The sequence below is a fragment of the Blennius ocellaris genome (assembly GCF_963422515.1).
Source record: "Blennius ocellaris genome assembly, chromosome: 22".
Taxonomy (NCBI): domain Eukaryota; kingdom Metazoa; phylum Chordata; class Actinopteri; order Blenniiformes; family Blenniidae; genus Blennius; species Blennius ocellaris.
This window is the reverse complement of record NC_137671.1, coordinates 8,400,392-8,425,931: the sequence shown is the minus strand read 5'-3', so window position 1 is coordinate 8,425,931 and position 25,540 is coordinate 8,400,392. Positions and strand designations below refer to the sequence as shown.

Sequence of the window (25,540 nt, the reverse complement as noted above, 5' to 3'; positions counted from 1 at the left end):
AGTCTAATTGTCAACAGACTTTCATCTGGTACAAATGGCACATATCTTTATATTTCATCTAATCACCTGCTGGGATTGTTTTCAGCTGCATTATTACTGGCTAAAATATCTAATATTATGTCAACAATAACTTTTTATTTCATCTTTTTTTTTCTTGATTTTTGCTACTTTTTCTTCTATTTTACATTTATTTATGACATGTCACCTTATTTTCCCCTCTTTTTTTAATGCTTTCACTCCTCCACTGTCACAGTTGACAAGGTTTGGTATGCATACTTGAAATAGCCATAAATCTTAGACTGTTTGATGATGTTAAAAGAAATCCCAGAAAGCAGAGGAATAGAGCTTTACATCAATGTATTGGTATGACTGCACAGCATGTACAGTCCAAAACACACAGTAATATCAAATAACTACCAGATATTGAAAACTGAATTCACTTTTTGTTGTCAATTGTGTAGCTTGAAAATCGAAATCTATCTAGAAGTGAAAGGGTTAATAAGTTCATCGAGCACTGTAATGTTTACATAGAATACATAATTATATGTATTTTAACAGAAATTACAACCAGACGGCTAAACAGACTTTAGGCATTCGATCATGTCCCACAAGTAGCTGATTATTATAACTTTAACGTAGTGTCATTATTTTTAAATAGTGAATTTTCTGTGACTCGGTGACTCCTTTTTTTTGTTGTGTGTGATGCGCACAGCTGTGAAGCAGCTGTCTTTCTTCACTTCCTGAAGCTCAGTTACTTTTTTTCAAACCTCTTGTTTACCCGAGGATGGGTGCCTCATTACTTCTCAACTTAATCCGGCGAACGGCGTCGACAAAGATCTCCGACTGTTAAGTCACAAGCTGCTTTCATGGATTTGTGGGACTAAATACATTTTAGCTTATCTTTTTTTTTTTTTTTTTTTAAGAGCTGCTCTGCATTTTCGGTTCCTTTAATGTTTGGTGTTGATGATAAGTTGTGCATGCCTGTTAAAATCTGTGCCTCAGTTTCACATTATTAATGGATGATTAACTCAAAGCAATCCCTCTAAAATCATTACTGAGGGTTAAAACTTTACATTTATTTCCAGTGGATCCAACAAGATTAATATCATTATCAAAATATGTGATTGTGTTTCAGCATGGATTACAAGGCTCAGCTCTTTCATGCATGTGGTCCATCAGGGCCCCCCCCAAAAAAGTGAATTGCTTTGCCCTTTAACCATCAAAATCAGCAATATCTGATATGACAGTCTCTATTTAGAGCCATTGGTGAGATTTTAAAAATCACCCATAAGAACGTGAGCAAAGAAATGCAGAAAGACCATCGAACCTGAATGTGGCCTGAAAGTCAAATTATAGCAGCTCACTAACCTTATTAAAGTCCCAACAAGTTAATGAAAGAAGCAAATGAAGTGACACGTGTGTCATTTAGAAGACATTTATGATTCCTCATTCTTTCTCGACATTTTCATGTTGACTTGGCCTTTACACCTGCATGAGCTCAAACCAATGCATCACCCTCGCGCCAGCACCGCCGTGACGTTATCTCTCCGTACGTCACCGTTATCGCCACTCAACTCCTCCAGTTCCCCACTTGTAACACACATATGTCATTCTTTTTTCTTTTTTTTTTTTCCCCTTCCCTTTCATAACAGCCTCATCTTTATGTATCTCAAATGCGATAACCTCCTCATCTCCTTGTGTTCCCGTCTTTTCCGAAAGCTCGGCTGTCACTTGTTGTTTTCTCTCTCTCTCTCTCTCTCTCTCTCTCTCTCTCTCTCTCCTCTCTCTCTCTCTTCTCTCTCTCTCTCTCTCTCTCTCTCTCTCCTCTCTCTCTCTCTCTCTCCTCTCTCTCTCTCTCTCTCTCTCTCTCTCTCTCTCTCTCTCTCGTCTCTCCCTCTCCCTCCGAGGCCCCCGCATTCTCGCTTTTAACCCGACTGGTCGTCTTTTGTTGATCTTGGCTCCGAATGTGGCGTCCCGTCTCTCGCTATCTGCCCCCGTACTTCTTCTCCTGTGTGATGTTAATGAGGCCTTTTGGTTTGTAATTAAAAGATGGCCCAGAGATACAAAGAGACTAATTAACCAAGACAAGGCTGCTGGAGAGGCCTGATATACTGCCAAGCACCAGTCCTCTTCTGAATACAGTACAAACGATTCATACATTAATTGTTGTGGGCTTGTTTTGTTTTTTTTGTTTCCCAAACTGTTGATCGTCAGCATGCCTGGAGGCTTTTCCTGAGGCGATCACTGTAAATAAGAATTTGCCCCGTGTAATTTAATTTGTTCCTGACCTGCTCCATTGGTTAAAGTAAGTAAATCAATTAGAAAAGTGGCATGGATCTATTTGTTTTGGGTTCCCGGTTGCTGACTGCCCGTGACGTGCGCTGTGTTAAGATTGTAATTGATGGCGATATTAGCGTCGCTTCATCCTTCCATCTTTATAAATTTTGGTCCCGCTTTTGCTCCCAAAAAAAAAAAAGAAAAATGCTCTAAATTAAAATATGACAAGCTTGTTTTTCCTCGTGCTCAGGAGGAGAAGAGGAAGATGAAGGAAGAGATTGAGCGGAGGAGAGCCGAGGCCGCCGAGAAGAGGCAGAAGGTGGAGGACACTCTGGACGGAGAGGGCAAGCCCTTCAAGTGTGTCAGCCCCCGGGGCTCCTCTCTGAAGGTCAGTCCACGCTCTCCCACCTCCTACCCCCTCCGAGCTCCACTTTACCGCCGCTGCCGCCGTCTCGAGAGCCTCCGCTCTCTCCCGGCACGTAGCGGCGATGACCATAATCACTGCACATTTGGCGCGCTGATGTCTTGTGATTCCAGCTGAATGCAAATCTGCTGTACAGATTTTTTCAGCTGGGGCTAACTGGCTAATTAGTCAAACATTAGCTTTGTGGGCTGCTTTAAAAAAAAAAAAAATATTTTAAACCGCTGTCCCCGTCTGACATTTAAGTGTTTCCAGCTGGCTTGTTTTAACAGAGGGAAACTTCAAAAGGGTCTCCAATATGCGCTTGATGGCTACATCGATGATATAATGTTCAACCATCTGCTGATCAATGTAAAGACATGAAGACAAACCAAGACGCAGCTGTCCTTGCTTGTTTTGCAAAGTAGAGCTTGTTAGGACAAGTATTTGTATAATGTCAGCAAATGTGAAATCGAGCTTTTTATTATTCGTATAAAACCTGTTAGGCTCTCTCACTTTGTGAAGAGTTTTACTTTCAAACGTTAGGAAAGAGAAGGCAGGTGAAGGTGAAAGTCTTGCGGAATTGTTTTTGGGGAGATTGCGAAGCCAAGCCACGACCGCTCCTCTGTGTGACTGGTGGCCGTCGTCGTGAGACACTAAGTTCATCAGCTCTCGCCTTTATTAGTGTTTATAGTTTGTTCTTTACACAGAATGTGTGTGTGTGTGATTTCATTATAGAAACCAACAGCCGAAGTTGAAGAAAACAGGTGTAAAATATTGATGGACGGATCAACAATCCGTACTTCAGTTAAACCCTGATGTCAAATGTTGGAAGTAGACGTTTTGCTCCGATGCATCAGGAGTCAAATGACAGTGCTTCAGTGCTCCACCATCTAAATATGAATAGTTTCATCAACTTCGACCATTCGAACATGAGCAAGTTGGCACCGTGGGAAAAATCACTGCACAAACCTTCGATAAATAGATACAGGCATTCTGTTGCAGATTAGTGTCCCTGACTCTAAAATAAGAGCAATTTAGAAACACTCTTCACACTCAGTTGCACTTTTCCTTTTGTATATTCTTGGGCTTTGCCGGCACGGTTGTCAGCAGGATGAACTCGATATTATAGTTCTCAAAAAAAAAACCTTGCAAATCCCACTCATCCAGCGGTGCAGCAGAGCTTGAAGTAAACATTCAGAATATTGGCACAGATTAAGCCTCCTGAGATGACCCGCATCTGCACCTCTCACCTATTTTAGCTCTCCACATGAAGCGTTATCCGACTGAGACGAGGGAGAAGCGACGTGGAGCAGTCACTCATCTGCAACTTATTTGGCCTCTTTGAAAATTCTGCAGATATGTTTGTCATCGGAAAGTACACACAGAAAACTCAGCCGGGGTTGTGCGTGGACCTCTTGTCCTCATCCAATGATAAATGTTTGCCACGGCGACAGAACGTTTAATCAACACAAATGTGAATAAAGGTTCCCAGTGTTGCCGAAAGCCGACTCCCACACACTAAAAAATCATGGGGGATTTTCAGCCAGTGGAGAAAATCTAATTAGTGACAGTTAGCTGTAATATCCATCTGGCCCGTCCCAGTGAGACTGTAGATTTGAGGTTTGGCTCTAATAGTGTGTGAGCGCCGATCGGCCCAGAATCCAATGCCGTGTCTGTTTGCGTTCACTTTTGTAAATAAATGTTGTCTCGCTGTGATTCATCGCTTCGCCGTGCCCGTTGGCCTCAAAGACGCAGCTTTACTTCGTCGTCATGTTCACCGTAGGTGCAGCCGCGCATGTGCTCGTGTTTGCATGTCGGTGTGGCAAAACAGTTCACAATCTGTGAGTGATGTGTCGCTGTGCCATGGAGTGCATTCATTTAGTAAACTGGAGGCTGTTGCAACATGTCTACTATATTATTCAGAGGAGTTTGAAAGGATTGTGTCGAATGCAAAAAAAAGAACGTTTGGATCTATGAGTGCTGTGTAAAAATCAACCGACAATAATTAAATCAAAGGCAAGCATTTAAGATTTTAAGGAGGTGCAGATCTAAAAGTTCATGTTTGACTTTCAGGATAATTCTAGAATATATTATTGTGTGTGTGTGTGTGTGTGTGTGTGTGTGTGTGTGTGTGTGTGTGTGTGTGTGTGTGTGTGTGTGTGTGTGTGTGTGTGTGTGTGTGTGTGTGTGTGTGTGTGTGTGTGTGTGTGTGTGTGTGTGTGTGTGTGTGTGTGTGTGTGTGTGTGTGGTTTTTTCTATATTTCACACAAATTCAGCAGTTTCCTGCTCACTTGATGTGCTCAATGAATTTCATGCCCCTTCAGTTCTGTGAAACCTGTCAAATTTCAAATTACATGCATGCGTATTTTTTTTACTCGTTTCTTTTGTGTATGTTTTTGTTGGGTTTCTTTGTTTTTTGCTCGACAACTGCTATATTGTGGCTCCTTTCACACCAAGACAGAAGAATACGCCTCGCTATCAGGAATCAGCTCTCAGTGGCGCGCACGGTCCCGCCAGCTCGCCGGCGTGGTTTTATCAGCTTCAAACCAGCATAACCCGACTCCGGCCTGTAGATAAAGCGCAGTGCTCTCTGGTGCAGTAGGACAGAGAGACCCAACCAAGGACGGGCTGCAGGGATATGCAGGAAAGCGATTAGGGTTAACAGGATTACTGTAACTGCGATGGGGTGGCTGCAGCTCTTTAAAACGCATCTGAGAATGGGGAATTTCCTGTCCGGGAGTATTTTGGGAACTCCCACAATCGGTAGCGGCAGAGCACAAGGCCCTTTTTCACCGAGTGAACTCTCTCTCTCTCTCTCTCTCTCGCTCTCTCGCTCTCTCGCTCTCTCGCTCTCTCTCTCTCTCTCTCTCTCTGTCCATTTTAAGCTATTTTCTGTGTGTGTGCGTCTAATGATCACGTGTTGCCCTCTCTTGTAGCTTTTTCGTCATATATTATAAACAATCCTTGGAGATTCCCACAGTCAAAGAGACAGACAGAAAAAGAATGGTGGGCTTTTTTTTTTTTTAAAGTTTGGATGTGCATGTGTGTGTGTGCACGGTGCTTGTGAGTGGAATCCAACTATTTGAAGCCATTCAGCCTGAAATAAAAAAATCACATTTGTGTCCAGATGTTGATCGATGGAGGAATCCGGGGTTTGACGTGAAGCGTTGCTGTGGCGTTTGCATGAGTTTGCATTGCCTTGCATCAAACGGCAGTGTCTCATAGTTTTCCTCACCTCTTTCCACAGATTGGAGAGCGAGCAGAGTTCCTGAACAAGTCGGCACAAAAAAGGTTAAAACTCTTACTGAAGCACCATGATTTGAATCATTTTGCACTAAAGCTTCTTCAGCAGTCCTGTTTTCGCTGAATAGGAGGAATATAATCCACGGCCGAAGATTTAATTCCCACTTGAGGGTCTAGAGGCTGGATCGCATTGTATATAATGTATATATATATATAATATTCAAAGTGATTCCATATTTCACGGGGAGTGCGATAACAGCTTGCTTCCGCCTTGCAGCACAGTGAAGACGTCCCTCTCCCCCATGGTGTCCAAGATCGACAACAGACTGGAGCAATACACCTCAGCCGCTCAGGTTAGCGTCACGTCGGCTGGAAAGATACGAAGAAAGCACAATACCATCAATATTTCTGAATCCTTTCTTCCTCTGTTTAAACATTTGAAACAAAGTATATCAACCAATGCACACATATTGTCTGCATGTATTTATGTGCATATAGAGTATGTTCCAATTTGCGTTGGTTTAACTATGTCTGCAAGCCTGGTCCAATATTATTAACACACATACACACACACACACCACTCACACACAGAATTGTATTATTATATAGAATTTTCCAACATTTGTTTTTTTTTATTTTGCTGTGTTTCTGCTTCTTTGTTTTTCTATCTTCCTTTTTTGTCCTTTATCTCTGTAAAATGTATTAGTTGATTGATTGTCAACTGATACATTATACAAGAACTGTATATTATATGAGCGGGTCATAAGTACATTGTTCTGATCGAATTCTTAGCTTTTCTCATCGTCGTGATGTTCAAATTTGAACAAAGCGCCTTGGCCTAGAAACGGATCTGAATTGCTAATTCATTTTTATGTCTCACAAAACCTTTTTCTCAGTTGATTTGAATACCCAAAGCTACATGGTAACATTTGTGAGCGCACTTTGAAGACGAATCAAACACCCTGCAGAAATTGGCGGCTGTTATTTTTAGCAATGCTAATGCGGCCCGTTTGAAACGTCGACAGGTATCAGAGCTTTGATCAGAGCAGCTGCCCCGGCAATTCGCTGGCTTTTAAAAAGAAAAACACCCTTTTGTCTCTGCAGAGAGAGAACAAGGACTCTCGATCCCCCCGCTCCGGAGCGGTGGATCTGCCCGTGGTCACCGACAGCATACGAAACATCAAGAGCATGTGGGAGAAAGGCAACGTGTTCGGCTCGCCTGGAGGTGGCGGGAGCCAGTTCAAGGTAAAAAAAAAAAAAGTGGTGAGAACTTCCTGCTGGTGTTGTCGCTGATGATGGCAGCCAAGTGTCACTGACCTTTGACCCCTCCCACCGCCACCCCAAACAGGAAGCAGCTGTGATGAAGACGGGCGTGGCGGGCCGCATCAACGACTGGCTGAATAAAACCCCCGAGAGCGGCAAGACACCAGGGGGACGGCCAACGGTATGTGGTCGCCATAGCAACCCACCCACTGCCGCTGGAGCACGCAGTCCGGTGAAGTTTGAAAACCGGAACGAATCGAACGGTTGTGCCGCTAACGTGAAGTTCCTCAAGACAGATTTTCTCCATTAGCTTCCCGCTGTGAGTGACGGCGAGCCACAAGAACTCTCGGTTCTTCCACTGAAGTTTGTTTATGGAGCGCCGCAAGTATTTGCGAAGGCCAACAAAGAAGTTAGCACATTCCTGGTTCCATTTATAAAGACCCTTCGGGTTTTCTCAGACGAGTATAAGTAAAGAAAAAAAAAAAAAAAACGATGAACCGTGATACCTCAAAAGATGCTTTGTTCAATCTTCACTGCCAAACACAGGCTTTGTGATTTTTGTGGCGTAAGTACTGTCAAGGATAAAGCTTCCGACCTCGAGGTGTGACCTTGCAAACACCACAAACAGGTCAATTTTAAAAGTTGGAACAGCTGAGTTTGAAAAGTTTCCAGTATTGTCTTGCAAACTTTTGAATGCAGTGTTTTCCTTTCTGCCGATCAATCGCACCTCAGCACATATTGATGAGCAGGCTGAAGTAGCTGCAGGTGTAACAGAGGAATCATCCTCTATCCCATCCACACTTCCTCTGAAGTCCTGCAAGTTAACAAGTTTTAACATGGGGGGGTATAGTTAATCGAATAGATTTAATACTTTCTGAGTTGTTACGTCTCTTACGTCTTAAGTCGTCTTCAAAGAGGTAAAAACAGGTAAGGAGCCAGATTTTTGCATGAAGATCAAGAAATAAAAGTAAAAAGATGTCAAAAGTTCAATAATAATGTAAAATCCTATATTAAGGACATATCTGTACTGACATGGAATGTAATTGAAGCATGCATGAACACAGTTGCTGCCAAAGCTTACTTATCCCATGGGGGGTGTTTAAACATACAGTGATTTTGAAAAACTCAAATGAACAATGTCAAATGTTCTCACACTACACATTTTTGAATAACTAAACTGTCACGCAGAAGCGCGTTAATCTCTAAGCCTGAAACGTCTGGGCTGCATTCACTCTCCCTCTTCCTTCAGCCCTGCATGAAGGTGTCAGAATTGTGTTTTATGATCATTTTTGAAACGGTGCAGTGAAAACAGGACCCATCGTCCGTCTGCCACCACCTGGTGGCCACACCTGGAAGTGAGTTTATCTCGATCCAGATCCAGACGCACTGCATGGAGATTCATCATCAGTGTCACTCAAGCGATTTATCTGCAGCTTCGTGTAATCTTTTTTTTTTTTTTTTTTTTTTTTACCTGATAACTTGTACGCCTATATTACATCCATGTTACTGATTCTGATTTGTGCTTCAAACAAAAAGATAAATAATAGCAGAGCTAAAGGAGGATATAAAGGGAAACATTAAGTGCATGGGATTCCAGCTGAGAGCATGAACAGAGACTAAATCAGGAACTTATTTCAGTAAAATACTGATGTCCAGCGTCGGAATATTAAAAGAGCCTCCGCGACTTTGCAGAGTGCCTCAGAAGTGGATTGCCTCATCCTCTTGCGCTATTTTAGTTTTCCTCTAGACAAACAACCTCTATCCCTGTCAGTCTCCGCTCTTGTTCTTGCTCTCTGTCCTTCCCTGTCATTCCATCTCAGGTACTCTGTCATCGCTGCGGTGTGATGACTGTTTTCAAAAAAAAAAAAAAAGAAAGAAAGAAAGGAAAAAAAAGACGTAGAAATGCTGAGGACTCTGATCGAAACCGTCTCTGTGCCTGACAGGACCTGAAGCCGGTGGACGTCACCAACAAGAGGAGTCTATGGGAAAACAAAGGCGCCTCCCCGACCAAGGTAGATCACCTCGGCCTGTTCGGTCTTGCAAAGAAACCTTTCATCAAAGCTGCAAAAAAAACCCAGCATTAAACATCCTGGAGTCTGTCCAGCTCAGAGTTTATCTATGCCAGATTTGGTTTGTGGTCTCGGAAGGCTTTCCGCGGTTTTCCTCGGGTTTCAGTTGTTTGTCGATCAGGAGAAAGTTTTTGCTAAAGAGTTGACTGCAGAAAGGCAAACTCTTACCAAACATGCTTGGCTCATTTCTACTTAAAAACCTCTCGCCAGACCTAGTTTAAGTTTGCTATTATCTGTTTCTTTTTTTCAATTGGTAAATACAATTATCTACAAGCAAAATGTGATTATAATGAGTAGAATGATCTAGATTTAGGATGTTCTGATGAAGGAAAGGCAGGATAGAGCCTCGACAGGTCACCAGGAAGGAAGAGGAAGAACATGCGAACCCAGGCCTTAATCCTGAAACTAGTCAAATGTGAATAAACAAATATACTACGGTTTAGACTTTCTGCTGTGGTGACGTAGGAACAATGTCATGAATGTCATAGTGCCATGCCCCCCCGGTGGGATTAACCATCACTTGTGTTTGCTTTGTTTTGAAGAACTCTCATAGCTAGTTGATCTCACCGTTAAATCTGGAATAAGCCTGGAGAGGTAAAAGAGAACTTGTCTCCCCGAAGCGCTTGTCACTGGACGACGTCACGCTCTGCTGTCTCGCTGTTGACTTTTTTTCTTTCTTTTTTTTTTTTTTATGTCTTGGCTCTCTGTCGTTGGCTCCGCTCTTCTCTCTTCTGCTGTAGTTGGACGCTGCCGCTAATTTTAGTCGTGGTGATAATCGCTGTCCAACAAGTTTGAGTCCAGAGTTGGATATTTACAATTTAATCAATGTGTCAAGTTGCAAAGTCTTATCTTATAAACTTCTTACATGTTCAACATGGCAAACTTTCAACGTGCTGTTCAAAAAAAAAAAAGAGAGAGACACAAAGTGAGTATATCAGCAAAGCCTTTGTAAAGACACTTTAAAGCGGGGTTACACTGTTGACTCCATTAACACCCAATGCTTGTTAAAGCCGACTCGCAGAGATCCAGACTCCAGTTCTGTGTCGTTAAAAAAAAAAAAAAGTTTTAACAGTGCGCCTGTTGTCCAACTGCAGCGCTGAAATGCTTTCCACAAATGGCTGCATCACCTCACCGCTCCTTCTGACAACCACAAATCACCACTTGCAGGCCAACTTCACTTAACTTTTTATTGCCCTAATGGAGGAAACTGTTTACAGGAGTCTTTACAAGGAGGGGCCAAATCACTGTTATCGCCTTCAAACCTGACGTGAACAAACATTTAATTTCTTTGGGAGCTGTTCGAAGACCTTCAGCCACAGTTACCTCAACACATTCTGTGTTGCTGAGTGCACTTCTAAAGTGTGTTATTTGCTTAAAAAAAGAATAAATAAATAAATCGTGATCGGCTGATTATTTTGTAAGAGGAAGCTAATTGAGCTAAAAATCAAAAGAACTCTAGTTCGTCACTTTATAGTTATTTAAGCATATTTGGCTGCAACATCAGCGAACGCGAAATGAGCAGGGTGATGGGGATTTATTTCATTCACGTAATTACAAGGCACATCGGTAGTTGTGCTTTTAATTAAAATTTTATTGCACGGCAGACAAGCTTTCAAAGGCACTTTTAGTGGAATACAATATGTGTCAATCGCACAGTGCTTGTGTGAATGAATAAATCCCCCCAAAAAAGCAAAGAGTTGAGTTAAATTCAATGTGGTCAGATTTAATAGTGAAGTCTATTAGAAATGTGGAGAGAAGTTAATAAAAATAAGAAAATGTGGCATTGACATAGCTAAGACAGTCAATATAGTTCCTCATTTTAATTATCCATATAGTTTGTGCATGTATACGAAAGAATAATATTTGTCTTTATGGGAAGATCTTGCCGAAGAAGACTAATGAATCAATCAATTTGCTTCGAATTTTTGTAATTACAAACTAAAATGATTTCAATTCCTTAAAAACATCCAGTAAAGCTGTTTTTGTTGCCATTTCTAGCAGAAATTCTGCACTTTTACCACTTTTAATCCACAACAACAGCAGAACTTCATTCAGCACTGTAGGAGAGCCGTGTGTACGAGTATCTAACATATTAGGAAAAATAACATATTTATGCGAACAACATGTGACCTTGAAAACACAATTCAAGCGTCCGAGAAGCTGCTCCTAATGTTCCATCTGAATGCCGCGACGGGGCAGATCTTTTATTACTAATCCTTGGCGACACCGAAAATAGAATACAGGGCTGTGAAGTGGCGATAAAAAATCTGCGTTACGGCCGTAGCTCATGGGTTACGTACAACAACGTAGTTTTCAAACTTCGCTGGTCGTCTTTTTTCACCCTCCTGTTGTGTTTTGTTCCTCCAGGTGGCGGGCAGAGGAGAGACCAAATCAGTCGCCAACGGTGAGTTTTCGCTGGGCTCCACACGAGCGTTGGCATTCCATTACAGAGGCTTGTGAAATTGTGCATGAAATAAAACACACGAAATGGTTTTCCTTTTTTTTTTTCTAACAACCTCTTAAATCGCGCCTTGTTCATAGCTTGGCAGTCTATTTTGTCATTTTCGTAATTGCTTTCAGAAACCAAAGGGATTGGGTTTTTTTGGGGGGGTTTTTTTCTCCGTCTCGAGGCGAAAACACTGAGAAATGAGTCGCGGCGGCGGCGTTGCACAAGCTGAAAAGTTCTCATGCAGGACAAACCGGGAGGAAAACATCACTCACTCAAGTAACTCGTGCGCATGATCCCCCGCCAAACCTTTTCCAGTTTTGTTTCTCTCGGCGAAAATGTCCCCGGCGCGTCGGCGGGACGGTAATCGCCGCAGAGATTGGAGGCGCGACCTTCTCGTTCAGCGCGTCACCCTGTCAGCGGCGCTCTGATTTACACCGCGGCGTATGCCCCCCTCCGGAGCCAATAACCTGGCCGCACCTTCTCCACCGTGGCCTTTTGTTCGCCTCCGCTCCGTTTTGGGATGTCGCCTAAACATTGCTTGCTATTTTGAAACGGCGCGCAGCCTCCTCCTTCACCTCCTCCTTCACCTCCTCCAAGGCCCTCGGCCTTGAGGGAAGGATTCCATTCGGCGTAGCACGTTCGCTTCGCGGCTCTGTCGATCCTCTCGGCTCTCGCGCGTCCAGTTTCTGTGGGATCTGGCTGGAGAAGTGCTACGAGCCGCTCTCCTGCCAGGCCGCTTTGTCACATTAATCGCTGGTATGTTGGAGATTAGCGGACTCTGGCCTGCTGACTCGAGAGGATGACAGTGGATTTGTATAGATTTGGGTGGTTCTCGCTCGGGGTCAGGGCAGCAGGACGTTTCGAGACATTCGACACTGCCGCGCGCCACATACAAGTTAGCAGCCTCGCACCCTTCACGTGTTTGACTCTAATAAAGAGCTTCCAAAATAACACCCGACTGTTTTGGAAACAGTCGTTGATATTTAACTCCGAATGACTGGTTTGGATCGGGAATTAATCTCAAGTCAAATCTTTTTGGGACTGACAAGAGACTATTCATTTTGGTTTTCTGGGACAATACTGAATAATCTAGAAAAGTCTAATATAAAGCAATATGTTTTATTGTTGATTTCTTTTTGACGTACTGTCGTCTCCGACTGTAATGTTTAAAATACGATGCCTATGAAGCTTTTTAATTCATCCACCCTTATTCAACACTTCAGCGTTTCATGTCTTGACCTACATGGATCTTTTTAATTGTGAAATATGTAGTTTTGTATGAATTCTTTTTTTAATTCAAGTTGACAGTCTAAAAATGGTCTTATGTCGATGTTGACAAAGCAGAAAATTAACATGGTTTCCTGATAAAGCTTTCTCTACAATGCCATTGTCTGATACCTATATTTTCTCATATAGATCAATTCAATATATATACAAATATCAACTTATTAATGCAAGCTTTTCTTTTACAGAGTAGTAAAACATGGCCTCAAATTTATGTTTTTCTTTATGGACTGACTATGTGCACAATTTTATAATAAGCAAAACTGTTTACTTATTTAATAAAGAATAATATGCAATATTATATTGTATTTTATCGTATTAATAAAGTGTTTCATAAGTCCAAGTAATATTTAGTTTAGAGTATTACAGTTTCTTCAAACAATCAATTATTCAGTTGCTTAATCATAAAGAGCCATACAGAGTGTGTTCTCGTTTAGAGTAATATAGTATTCTTTTTTTTCCCTCCCCATTGTGAGACGCCATGCTCAAAGTTGCTTTCGTAACCCAACTGACACATTGTGAAATCCTCCTTTTTGTTTTTGAAAATGGCGGCTCAACGCTCTCCGAAGGTTTCAAAATGTTGGGGATTTTTTTTTTCTTTTTTCCGGAGCCGGCGTCAAGTAGCTGTTAAACCATGTTAACTGCGTGACTACAACACTCGGCCATGGCGTTTAGCTGCTGGCTCCGACCTTCTGTGTCAGAGGATCATCCCACCGTTAACCCACAGCTGTCTGCAGACCCTCGTAGTAAAGCCCGCTGACTTTCTGTCTTTCACCAGGTATGGGACACTAATGTCTTTTGAAGGAGCCACTGAAGCGGAGCTGGGGACCACGACAATCCAAGACTCTTCCTTTGACTTTTTTGTTTTGTTTTGTTTTTGTTTTTTTATTCGTAATAACCAAATAATGATCCCAAGAGGAACCCGAACCCCCCCCTCAGCCCCAGGAGGACAGGAGAGACGCTGTCCCAGCACTGTACTGTAACAGCAGCAGATTTTTGTAGGGTTGCCACGTATAGTGCCTTTGCACAAAGATATTTGCTTTCTTTAAAAAAAACAAAAAAAAGACAAATACAATGCTGTGAAATTTGGACACATAAATTTTACTCTCATAAATCCAACCAGGAGACAACAAATTACTACATTTAGAGTTATCTTTTTTTACAAGGTGCCTGGAATAAAACTTTCCACATTCCAAAGAGATGGATGAAAACAAAGACATCCCTTTCTCGCCATCATACAGATCATTCTCCATCTCTCAGTTGTTGTTTTTTTTAATTTATATTTAAAGCAAAAGCTTCACACATTGCTATTTTATTCAATGTTCACCTGTTCAGGATAGAAATATAAGCACTTCTAGAATTTAGCTGATTTCACTTTTTTTTTTATTATGTTTTACCAATAGTGCAGCAATGGTCTGAGTAATATATGTTAGCACATGTGATGTTTTGAATATGACCTATCATACTGTATCAATTATATACCATCTGTATACTCATTCAAAAAGAAAAAAAGTTTTTTTTTTTTGTTTTAAATTCAAAAACTCTTCACCAACAAGCAGTTTCTTTCAGTTCAGGAGCGTTGAATATTCACAAGGCCACTATACAACTTTTATTAGCTCTTATGTCATTTTTATTTATGTCTTAATGTCTTTTGTTTTCCTTTCCTTAGCTGACCTTCTGAGCTTTTTTTTTTTTTTTGTACCTGTTCGATCACTTTAAAATCTTCAGACATTCCTCTTGAAAGCAGGTGCACGGATTTATAATGTAGGATTTGGGCCAAATAGCTTTCTGTATCTCTCTCGTTTTCTTTTTTTTTTTTTTATCTTCCTATTTTTTTGCCTCTATGCACACTCTTATGCTCAGCAATACTTAAATCAGGGTGCCTAGGCGTATAGCAAGATAGTAGTAGAAGGATATTTACCACTATGTAAAACCTCCGGCCTTATGATTGCAACAACGACATTTACGACAGCTGAGGTACAGTAACGTAGAGGCCTCGTAACGACTCGGTTTGACGTTGAGACTTGTGATTTTTCCAAGTTTATTTTCCACGGGCATGTTAAGTTAGCGCGTTCCCTCTTTATGGCTTCTGGCTGCACAGGTTTTGAATGCGATCGGTTTGTCGGGGCATTAAATTGATCAGCGTTACTGCTCACGAGTCTGACAATCACATTCCAGCGGCTCCTGAAAAGAGCAGGGGAGCGGGACCAAAACACTTTGCGAGCGTGATTTAATGTGACATTCGTGTTTTCTTTTGTTTTAATACAGTGCTTTCATGATGCTGTATTTCTTTTTTTTCTTTTTTCTTTTTTACAATCTTGTGTCCATTTTATGTTTTTTTAAAAATTCTTTATACTTCCATGTTTAACCAGACACTTGTTTGTGTAGTGCTACGCCTATGCAAAACACACTTATCTGTACTCTCTCTCTCTCTCTCTCTCTCCCCCAATGTCACGCAAGTGTTCATTTTCCAAGTGGACAAATGCTCTGAACATTGTACCCTTGACTCAAAAAAAACAAGCAATAAAGACATTGAGGTATTCCACGTTGATCTATTTCCTTTCATGACACCAGACGTGAAGACATTCACACTTAATAGCCTTCCGTTTTTAGAATGTGGGAATAAAATCAGAGCGCTGGCAGACACGTAGCAGAAAATGTACAAAATAGAGCAGTGCAGCTGAGTATGTTAAAACTATAAATATGGGGGGGAGTGACAGAAGCCCCCCTGTCAGGAGGAAATGGAAAGTCATTCCCCTGCATATTTAAATACTTATGTATTAAAAGCACCGGTGCTAATTAGTGCCGCTAATTGAGTTTGGAAAGTTAAAGGACTCTATCTTCAGACTGCAAGGAGCGTAACTTCTAATATGAGAGAGGAAATGTGCTAAATTACAGTGAAGGAGCAGGCGAGCATGATGAGTCGCCTTAATTGTCTCTTGTTTCAATTTGTCTCCAGGCGGTGGGGAAAAACAGCACAGGCACTACTCAGACTCAAAGAATACAGGTTGCACATTGCAAGGAGCGAAAATCAACTAATCTGCTCACTTAAGATTCTTCACAGTGAATAAAAACCACACGTGTCTGAGGTGTCCGACCTCCTGCAACTTTACTGAGGACGGCGATGTGTCTGAATTTAATACGTTATTATAAAATGCACTCAAAAATATTTGTGACATTTGTTGGTAATAGGTTATTTCTACCAAACATATATTTGTGGGATGAGCAGCCGAGCTAAATATATGCTGAATCTTCACTTGTGATGCAAAATTGCTTCTATTTTTGATGAAGTTTGAAAACACCAAACATTGTATGATATATTATATCAAGCTATTAGGTAGAGACAGGAAGTCAACTGTATCCACTCTGTTACAGCCTGTCTGGTTCATGGGCATCCAAGTACTGATTGGAAAAGCATTTAAATGCAGAAATTTAGCTAGAAAATACAAATTAACATTGTTTTAGGGAATCATTACTCTCCCACCACAAATAGTACCGCACTTTTTTTTTCTTCTTTAACTCCATGTCTGTTGAGTGCAGTTTGACAGCAGTGATTTAACAGCCCTCAGGCAACTGCTGTAAGAACCTTACAGAAAATCTTCCCTCTTGTTTTGTGCATAAATCTCATAGAAATCTCTTGAAGTCCCGGTTTGATTACTTTATATGGAGCATCAGATTTATTATCTATTACTCTTTTGTGTCATTCCAGAACAAAATTGTCCCAAAACCCAAACTAATACCACAATATATAATCTCGTAGACATTGCAAAATATAATAAGTATTCATTCTGTAATATTATGGTTTAATTTTTTTGAGCACCCATTTCTACTCTTCACCTAATATTAGTTATTTCTTCATTATACGCCCATCCATAGAATGTTTGTTATTTCCTCTGGATAATATACAGGTAGAACCACTGCAGAAATACAATTTGTACCACTCAGAGCCTTTCTAATTCTGTATCAGATTTGTTAATGAATATTTATTTCACATTTTTCACAGTCCATTGAACCACACTCTGATTGAGCAATCAAAACAGCATTACTTATGTATGATGCAATCAAGCTGGCATTTCAAGGGTTAAGAAATTAATTATTTCTCAATATTTAATTTCGATCAGGATGGAACTCAATGAAACGATTTGATCCTAAAAATTATCCATTCTCTTTTTATGGTTGTTTTTCCAAAGAGAACATTTTTGTCTTAAATGGCTTATGAACAAGGTTTTATTTTTCCAAGTGTTTCTTTGATTTTCTTTTTTTTTTTTCTGGACACATTTAAAATAATATTCCAAAAATTTGTCAAGAGAAAAACCAGATGAAGAGAACAAAAAAAAAAAAAAAAAATGGTGTTGTCACTTGACATTTAAGTGGGGAAAGAACAATCGTGAAAGAAGATGCCGTGACCCTTCTCCAGGTATAACTCATCTTTCTGCTTCCCACAATAGAACGGACTGTCCTGACCAGTCATGGAAAAGACATGCGGTCACATGATGGACAGGGACGTATTAAGTGCGTGTTTAAGTTAGGGGGGGAGGACGATTGGGCTTGTCCTTTGTCTGGATGTAGAAGAATAAGACGGGCACTTGCTGCGTCTCTTCCTCAGGGGATATCAAGGAGGTAAGAGTCGAGCACGGCCACGACCTCCGGGTGCATGACAGCAAACTCACTTTGGTATTAAGAGTATACTTGCATTTGGTCATTTGAATATAAATCGGGTTTTTATGATAACTTCTGCCTGTACCAAGCTTATATAGCCTCTTCAGAATTTGATGATGGCCTCTTTATGGAATATGACCTGAGCGGGGAGGAAAGTGCTAAGCCGGCCCCTGAAACTGTCATGTTGGTAGCATGCTTTGGGATTTCAGCTAATGCTGCCTAATGCCCAAACCAGCGCCCGCAGCATTCCTGCCACTGTCAAGACTGTGTGTTATTCCACCGTTTCAGCCAGACGGCGACTGACCGCATTCATTAAAGCAAATACACATTTAATACCCCGACCATGTCAGCCCTCATGCGCTGTGAATTCCTCCTCCAGTTTCCAGTCGCTGCTTTTCTCCGACCAGATGGTATTCTTTTATTCCCGCTCTCCTCTCGTCTTTTCTCCACATCTTCTTTCTTTTTCTTTTTCTTTCTTTTTGAGGCCTTCACGGCCACCACGACGTTCGAATCCGAGAGCACATGTAACATACTTTCAACACAAGGTGTGGATTCGTAGCGGTAACCACATATGGAGGAAGGTGTAAATATGACATGGCAAAGATTGAATGTGCAGCTGGAACTTGGAAAGAAATGAGCGGCGCTGCAGCCAGGCGAGAGCCGGGGGATGTGGAGCTAATTTTGTTTTGTCATCCATTCAACATATATATGTGTATATAATAAATCTCTTTTATTACACACACACACACACACACACACACACACACACACACACACACACACACACACACACACACAAAGGCCTGGAATAAACTTGTCTCCAGGATGAGGAATATGTTTTAAAGGTACGGCTGTATAAGTGTTGCCCAAACCGGCAGCTGACCAAACTGTGAGCACGAAAATAGCCCGTCTGAATATGGCCCATTGATTTAGTGTGAGTACGGACAAAGTGAGCCAAACTGATTGTCTGGAGGAGCTGCTTCACACCTGTTCAAAAGCTCCCCTCTATTATTCTTAAAAATAGACCCGAGCCCCCCCCCCCCCCCCCCCCCCCCCCCCCCCCCTCCCGACGTCCAGCCCCTCTGACGCTGGCTTTTATGATCATGTGATTTATATGCCTGTACAACAACACGGTGTACAATCTGACACACACACACACACACTCAGTGCTTAAAGCAACTGTCTGATCTGTAAATGAAGACAGATCTCACACTGCCTGTTGACTATTTGTTCACTCGTGTGTCTTATGCTTCAACCTTATTTATTGCTTTTTCAAAGCAGATATTTGAGTTTCGCTCTCCGCAGGTTCTCCCACTCGAATCCTTTGATTAAAGCAGCCCCAACAAACAAATGGGATTCTAAAAATACCATTTAATATAAGGCAATACAATTTGTTTGTGTTTTTACCGATATTATTTTCCTTTTTTTTTTACAGTGAGAATGCTCACAAATGTGAATTGCAGAGAGGAAGATGTGTGTTTCAAAAGCTAAATTGTCAAACAGAGAAGCATGACATCATTTTGTGTGACGACTTTGGTCATCCACAAAGTGGCAGAAAAAAAAAAGAATGTCAAAAAAAAAAAAAAGTGCAATCACTCAACTTAAATTGTGTTCTTATCTGCATTTGGAAAACTGCAATTCCTTCCCGAGAAAGGCATTATTAAAAGAGCTGAATGTGATTTTCTGTGTTTGGAGGGGGTCTAACGCATGATGAATCACTGGGAGGTATGAATAAATAGAGCAGAGGACACGAGTCAGTGGAGGGTATTTCTGACACTGAGTGAAGCATGTGAGGAACAGAATGTCATTTCTGGGAAGAAAAACAAAAATACTAGCTTGGTATAAAGGCTTTTAGTCACTGGGATCTTTTTATTCCAAAGTCCCAGAAACCCAGAATGTATAAAATAATGTAGAAGTCGCGGTTTAAAAGTAAGTTATGTGAGGGTAACAACTCCAGTGGTCGCGGTTTGATCCAAACATATATACGCGATCGTTTGCGCAACTTGTTTGAAAAGGGAAGGATGAAAATTAGAAAAGCAGCGTTTGGAAAGTTCTGATCCCGTCGTGTGGTTCAAGCTCTAAATGACTGTCTCCACTGTTTGCCAGAACGTGTCCTGATTGCGTCTAGACCCTTCCTGCTGGGTGAAACGCCCACTTCTGTCGAGTGCCAAGGCACAATCTTGCAATAGCTTCTCCGATGCAAACATACGCCCGCGCTCACCCTGACCCCTGGTCCTTTCAACGTTGACTCTGAGACATGCGTTTGAGTCCAAAGAGCTATTGAAGTGGGGAGGGGGGGGATAAAACAGGAAGGAAAGCACGGACATCAGACTAAATCGCACTTCTTATGATGGACATTTTTGCGGGAGTACCACTTCAAAGCCTTCCGAGTACCTGGAAAATCACTTACGAGTGTTTCGTATCAAAGCCTATTCGATATGCGTGGCTTCAGATGCGTCGGCGCGTCCCCGCAGGACCCGCGCAGCCGTCCTGGTAGTTCTCCGAGCTTTTCAGATTCCAGTCGGCTGCTTGCAGACCTTGATCACTGCCAAGAGGAAATGGCTGAGGATTAGGCCTGGAGCTGTTTAGAGCCCTGGGCCCTCTGCCTGCAGTGCCCATGGTGGAATCATTTCAGATTCTACAATTCTTCCAATCTCACAGCGTGCATCCAAATACTTTTTTTTTTTCTGTAGGTTTTGTTTGTACAATTGATAAAAGCCCCCAAAAGGAAAAGAAGAGAGACGCCGCTCATCCGTCCAAGGGAAAGAAATCTCAAGAGCTTGTAGAAACATTACAATCACTAAGATAAAGTATCAAGAAGATAAACTCACAACGAGAGATGGATTAAGATAGAAAAAAATACACGAGTTGGTGTTTTTGGGTTCATGTCATTTCAAGAGAAAATATCAATGAGGATATTCATTCCGTGGTTCTGTGTGCTGAGCTGAAGATTTCTGATGTTCTCGCTGTGTGATGCAGATCACTGTGTTCCAAGATGGCCGATGAAGAAGTAGTCGAGGAGATGCAGTGAGTATTTCCACCATCTCTCTGAAAACAGATGAAAAAAAAATCAAAAAACAGGTGAGCTGATAATCAATTCAAAACTTCTTTCCTTCTTTTCAGGGAGGAAGGTGAGTTTAAAAAAACCAAAAAACTTCTGTTTTCATTGCGAGCTTCGATTTCTGGATGTATCTGACCTGAATATGTCTGCTCAGAGGCAGAGGAGCAGCCAGAAGAAGGTAAAACTTCTGCATGGCTTCACGTCGTGTGTGTGTGTGTGAGAGAGAGTGTGTGTGTGTGTGTCTCGTCTGCTGTCAGCGATGAAGAAGACATCGTGAGCTCGTTCAGGATGTTCGTATTTCATTCGTGGACACCCGTCAGTCAGATCACATCAGCTTCAACTGTCGGCTTTTATTGTAATTCTCGCTCACATTTTCAGTGCTGCAGCGGCTTGTAATGTACGCTGACAGGAAGTTAGACTTTCTGAGGACGACGCTGATCCTTTTTCAATCAAGTCTGACTGGAATGGTTCACCACACAAAGATTGAATTAAAATCAGAAGATATTAAAATAAAAGATACATGCTGTTTTTTGCTTTTAGAAAAAAATCAGGCTCAATAAAGTCATATCTTATTATAGTTACGGTTTAACATAAGTAGGCCTTAGTCCAACTCAATCATTGATCCATTGTCATTAATAGTAGATGTATGATGGAAGATATTAAGGCAGTTCTCACGGCAAAGGGCATTTGTACATAAGAGTAGGGTTCGGGTTATGATTAGGAAAAAAAATGAGTCATGGAAACGGTTTGATGAGTTGTTAACAAAGGTTGCAACACATTATCCCAGAATTTTCTGTTCATTTTTATGGCCTTTTTGAGTAGTTACGTGCCAAAATTCAGCAGAAAAATATGATGATATAGAAATATGAACAGCTGCTGACAGTAAACTTTGTGCCTCTTAAAGATGCAGGCCACTCAGATTTATTAAGGCAGTTGCCCTGGAAACAAAGTACAGGCCTGTTGCTCAAGATGCATTCATTTGTAATTCAGAATATGAACCGTGGAGGAAACTTTCCATCTATAAATTGAGAGCATTCAGAAAAGCTGGAAAGGCATTTTTTGCTTGCAAATTCAGAATTTATCATCATGAAGCATGTTATTTTTCTCCTTCAGACAGTAGATTTTTATGTTGGTGTTTGTGTTTTGTTTTGTTTTTGTCCAGTTTATGTCCACAATGTCCTTAATAACTATTTTAATTCTTTGCTTATCTTTGACGCCTGTGTGTCTTTATGCATGAATCATCTTTAATCTATTGAGCATTCCTTTCTCCCTGCATGTGGATGTCTACATTTCCTTTTTGCAGCGAAAAATAAAGAAATAAAGGTGATGTAGGTTGTGTGATGTTGACACAGGCTGTCACCAAGTGCAGCATGAGGCAACTTGCACTTTGAAAACTATTATACCGACGTGAGCCAACTGATATTGATCGATCATCAATAGGTTGTCGGTTCATCACGGAGCGAAGGCAAAAAGACAATCAGCACATGGCTAATTTAATCAAGCCTGTTCACAGTTAATTAAAACTTAAGTTGTAGTTTTGCTGAGGAAGATAGTGGTGTTTTTTGGTCTCAAGCACCTAAAAGTAGCATCCATCTGCTCATTTAGCAGCTAAAAATCCAAAACAGAAATGGATATAATAAAATTGTAACACAAAATAATAAAGCCGCATGAGCTTGTCTCTGGATACTTTGCGAGTAATCAGTCTGGCCTATAGCAGGTTCCAGAAAACGAAATGTTTTCGCTTTCGTGTGCAGGTTAGCGGGACACGTGAATTCCCTCACTGCATCACGAACCATAAAAGGTCATGAATTATTTTCCACTTTCATAATATATTATGCAGGATTTCTCTTTCAGCGGAGTATCATAAATAATGCCTCGCATTTGTATTGACGTATTTAAAACTTGAGATTCTGGGCTTTTTTTTTCTTTTTTCCCCCGCAGCGGATCAAAACAAAGGCATATTGATGGGCAGAGCAATTACAAAACATAACTTGTCTTTCAGTCGAGGTGATGCTGCTTTTGATTTCTGACACGTTGCGAAGCGCTCACAGGCTCCAGTCTGTGATCCAGGATCATTCCCTGTTTTGGGGCTTTGTTCAGTATGAATGTCAAACACCTGCAGTGTATTTCAGTGGATCCCAAGAGACAAAACGACAGCGCTCAGAATGTGACCAAATCCCAGCCGCGAGCTGTTTGCTGCCGTCTCATTGATCCGCTAATCCATATTTTGTTCACTCAGTCATGGAGACTCTGGAAGAGAAAATGTTTGTATGATTTGTTTTTCATCTGTAAATAAAAACCTTTTTCTTTCTCTCTCTCTCTCTCTCTGTCTCTCGCTCCGTCTTATTCTTCACACCCTCGTGGCGTCTCATTGCAGTTTGTGGGTGTATTCCTGTTTTCTTCACTTGTTTTTCACCAACAAACTTTGTTTAAATTCTTCATGTGTTCTTTTGATACAGAAGAAGTTGCTCCAGAAGTTGAAGGTAATGAATGACTTTTCTTCTTTTTTTTTTTTTTATGTTGTGTGTGTTCATGTGCAGTATCCAGGAGAAGTTGACATCTCAAAAGAAAAAGAACAAATATTTTCATGCAAAAACACAGTTGACAGTTGCTTTCAAATTGTCAGATCTCCCACATCTGATGTCTTTTGTTTGAAACTTGTTTCATGTTTATCCACCAGCTCAGATGTTTTACCGATTCTAAGACAGAAAATATGAGTTATTGCATCGTTTTGATCTATTCGCTATCCTGATAATGAAACGACAATGTCTAATGATCATATTCTTGTGATTTGTAACCACCTCAGAAGCCCCTGCGTCCACAGCTGAAGGTGAGCTCTTCTTTTCTTTAACATCCGTCTGAGCCAGAGGTCTGCAGCCCATAGCTCGGAGCCACGTGTGGCCCTTTTATCCACTGTGTTTCTTGAAATGATTCAAAATAAATTAATAAGATAGCCAAAAACAGCTTAAACTACCACAACTGCTGGAAAAAGTGAAGAAATTGGCTAAGATTTGTAATAAACTCAAAGTCAAAATTATCAAAACAACTTGTGGCTCAATCCCATTGACAATCCATTGGCAATCCCAGTGGATGTACAGATATAAAGAAGTATCGACAGTAACCACAATATTATTTGAAATAGGTGCATTTATTTCTGTATAACTTAGCCTTAAAATTACTCAAATGGTTTGATTTCCTTTATAAAAAAAGCTGCTTCACAAAAAAGGTAAACAGCTAAAATAGCTCAAATGTATGAAATGTATCAAATAATTGGGTTAAAAGGTTAAAAGTCTTGCAAAAGGCAAATGCAATGGCAAAAAAGACTGAACTGCTAAAACTATAAGAAAAGATAAAGAAAAAGAGATCATTGTGATAAACACACCAAAGCAGTGAAAATGTCTAAAAGAGTTAAAAGGACTAAAGTAGCTAAAAGGGCTAAATATGGTTCAGAAAAAAAAATTCATAAACACAACAAAAGATACTAGTTTTATATTTGTAGTCAAGCTGCATATAAAAGTTTATGAGCTGTGTTGTTCCTGTTTTAAAAGTTAAAGATGTTTTGAGGCTCCAGACAAATCATATTTAGTGGAAAATGTAGCCAAAACAAAAAAAGCTTTTCGGGTCCTTAAAAGGTCGGGGACCTCTGCTCTAAAGCTTCACGTTGTCATGTACTGATGACCTGCTTTCTGGTTCATGCTCTGATCCGCTGTGTGCACACTGTAGTGTGGCGAAACTCTGCCATGTTTGAATTGCAGCGACAAGCCGTCGTCGCTGAGCTATTTGTCAGGGAAAGTAATCACGAGCGGCGATCTTTGCGATTTTGTGTCGGGAGATTAATGATTTTCACGGTGCAGATATCTTGCAATCTCCCTCGCCGCCTCCCCGAATATTTATTCTGGTAACAATTTAGTAAAAGAATTGCCTCCTCTGTCTGAAGGTAAACAGTCTTTTTATGACTTGATACCTTCCGTTTACTTTTATAGAAACAGTTTAGGCTTTCTGTGTCCATTTGATGCATTTTTATACACAAATGTATTCAACTGAGTCGAATGGTGAGTAATCTAATCATGCTCGCATTGTTTTCTCTCCACCTCAGAGCCTCCGGCTGAAGGTGAGGCCTTTTTTTATTATTTAACGTATGACTGAATTATTCTCTCATGGGTTCCCATTATGGTGTCTGGCTTTTTTTACCCTTCTAAAGAGCCTACAGAAGAGCCTACAGAAGACGGTATGTTATATTCTATATACATTTGTACACACTGGGACAAAGTTGCTCTATTTGCTAAAAAAAAATAAAAAATGTCTTTACACTTATCTTTTAGATTATTTGGTGTAAGTGTCTTGGTATCTTCCTCTTTTTTTTGTCTCTTGCCGAACACTTTCATAAGAACAGACACATTTGTTCATGGTGAAATAGGATTGCATGGATTACAAACTAACAGTGAGCTTAAAACACTTACTCCAGGAGGACATTTTAGTGGAATTCTAATATCATCTTGAAATAACATGATAACCTATAAATACACAAGTTTTCCCTTAGTTGTAGTGTAAGGAAATATGAATACATGCTGAACATGTCACTTTTAATGCATGTTTTTTTCCAAATTCATTGTATACGATGTACCATTATCCCCCCAAAATAGGCTTGAGTCTGAGGTTGAACTTACCTCAGTGTTTCTATTCACACTGAGGTAAAGTCTGTCATGTCTCAGAAAACAGAATTCCTGCAGCCTCCAGCATGTTTCAACAAACTTACCCTCAGTATATGGTTCTCGTGCGGGTAAATAACATTGTCAGCTCTCACAGATGACTCTAAAGTGAAATTCAAGTTT

At 40.8% G+C, this 25,540-nt stretch overlaps 1 protein-coding gene across 7 annotated transcripts in view; it reads left to right on the top strand.

Annotated features, from left to right (window-relative positions):
• Positions 1-15,533, top strand: part of cald1a (caldesmon 1a) — a 60,728-nt gene extending 45,195 nt beyond the window's left edge. For 4 of the 7 annotated variants that reach the window (XM_080518067.1, XM_080518070.1, XM_080518069.1 and 1 more), the window contains 8 exons: positions 2,528-2,665; positions 5,928-5,971; positions 6,201-6,276; positions 7,028-7,168; positions 7,272-7,367; positions 9,130-9,198; positions 11,623-11,659; positions 13,767-15,533. In XM_080518067.1, coding sequence (XP_080374193.1) covers positions 2,528-2,665; positions 5,928-5,971; positions 6,201-6,276; positions 7,028-7,168; positions 7,272-7,367; positions 9,130-9,198; positions 11,623-11,659; positions 13,767-13,780 — 615 coding nt within the window. In that variant the 3' untranslated portion in view covers positions 13,781-15,533. Of the gene's footprint in view, positions 1-2,527; positions 2,666-5,927; positions 5,972-6,198; positions 6,277-7,027; positions 7,169-7,271; positions 7,368-9,129; positions 9,199-9,797; positions 9,850-11,622; positions 11,660-13,766 lie in introns of those variants that run through there. The other 3 variants (XR_013937102.1, XR_013937103.1, XM_080518068.1) reach the window with 3 other exon arrangements.
• Positions 15,534-25,540: the final 10,007 nt, after the last annotated feature.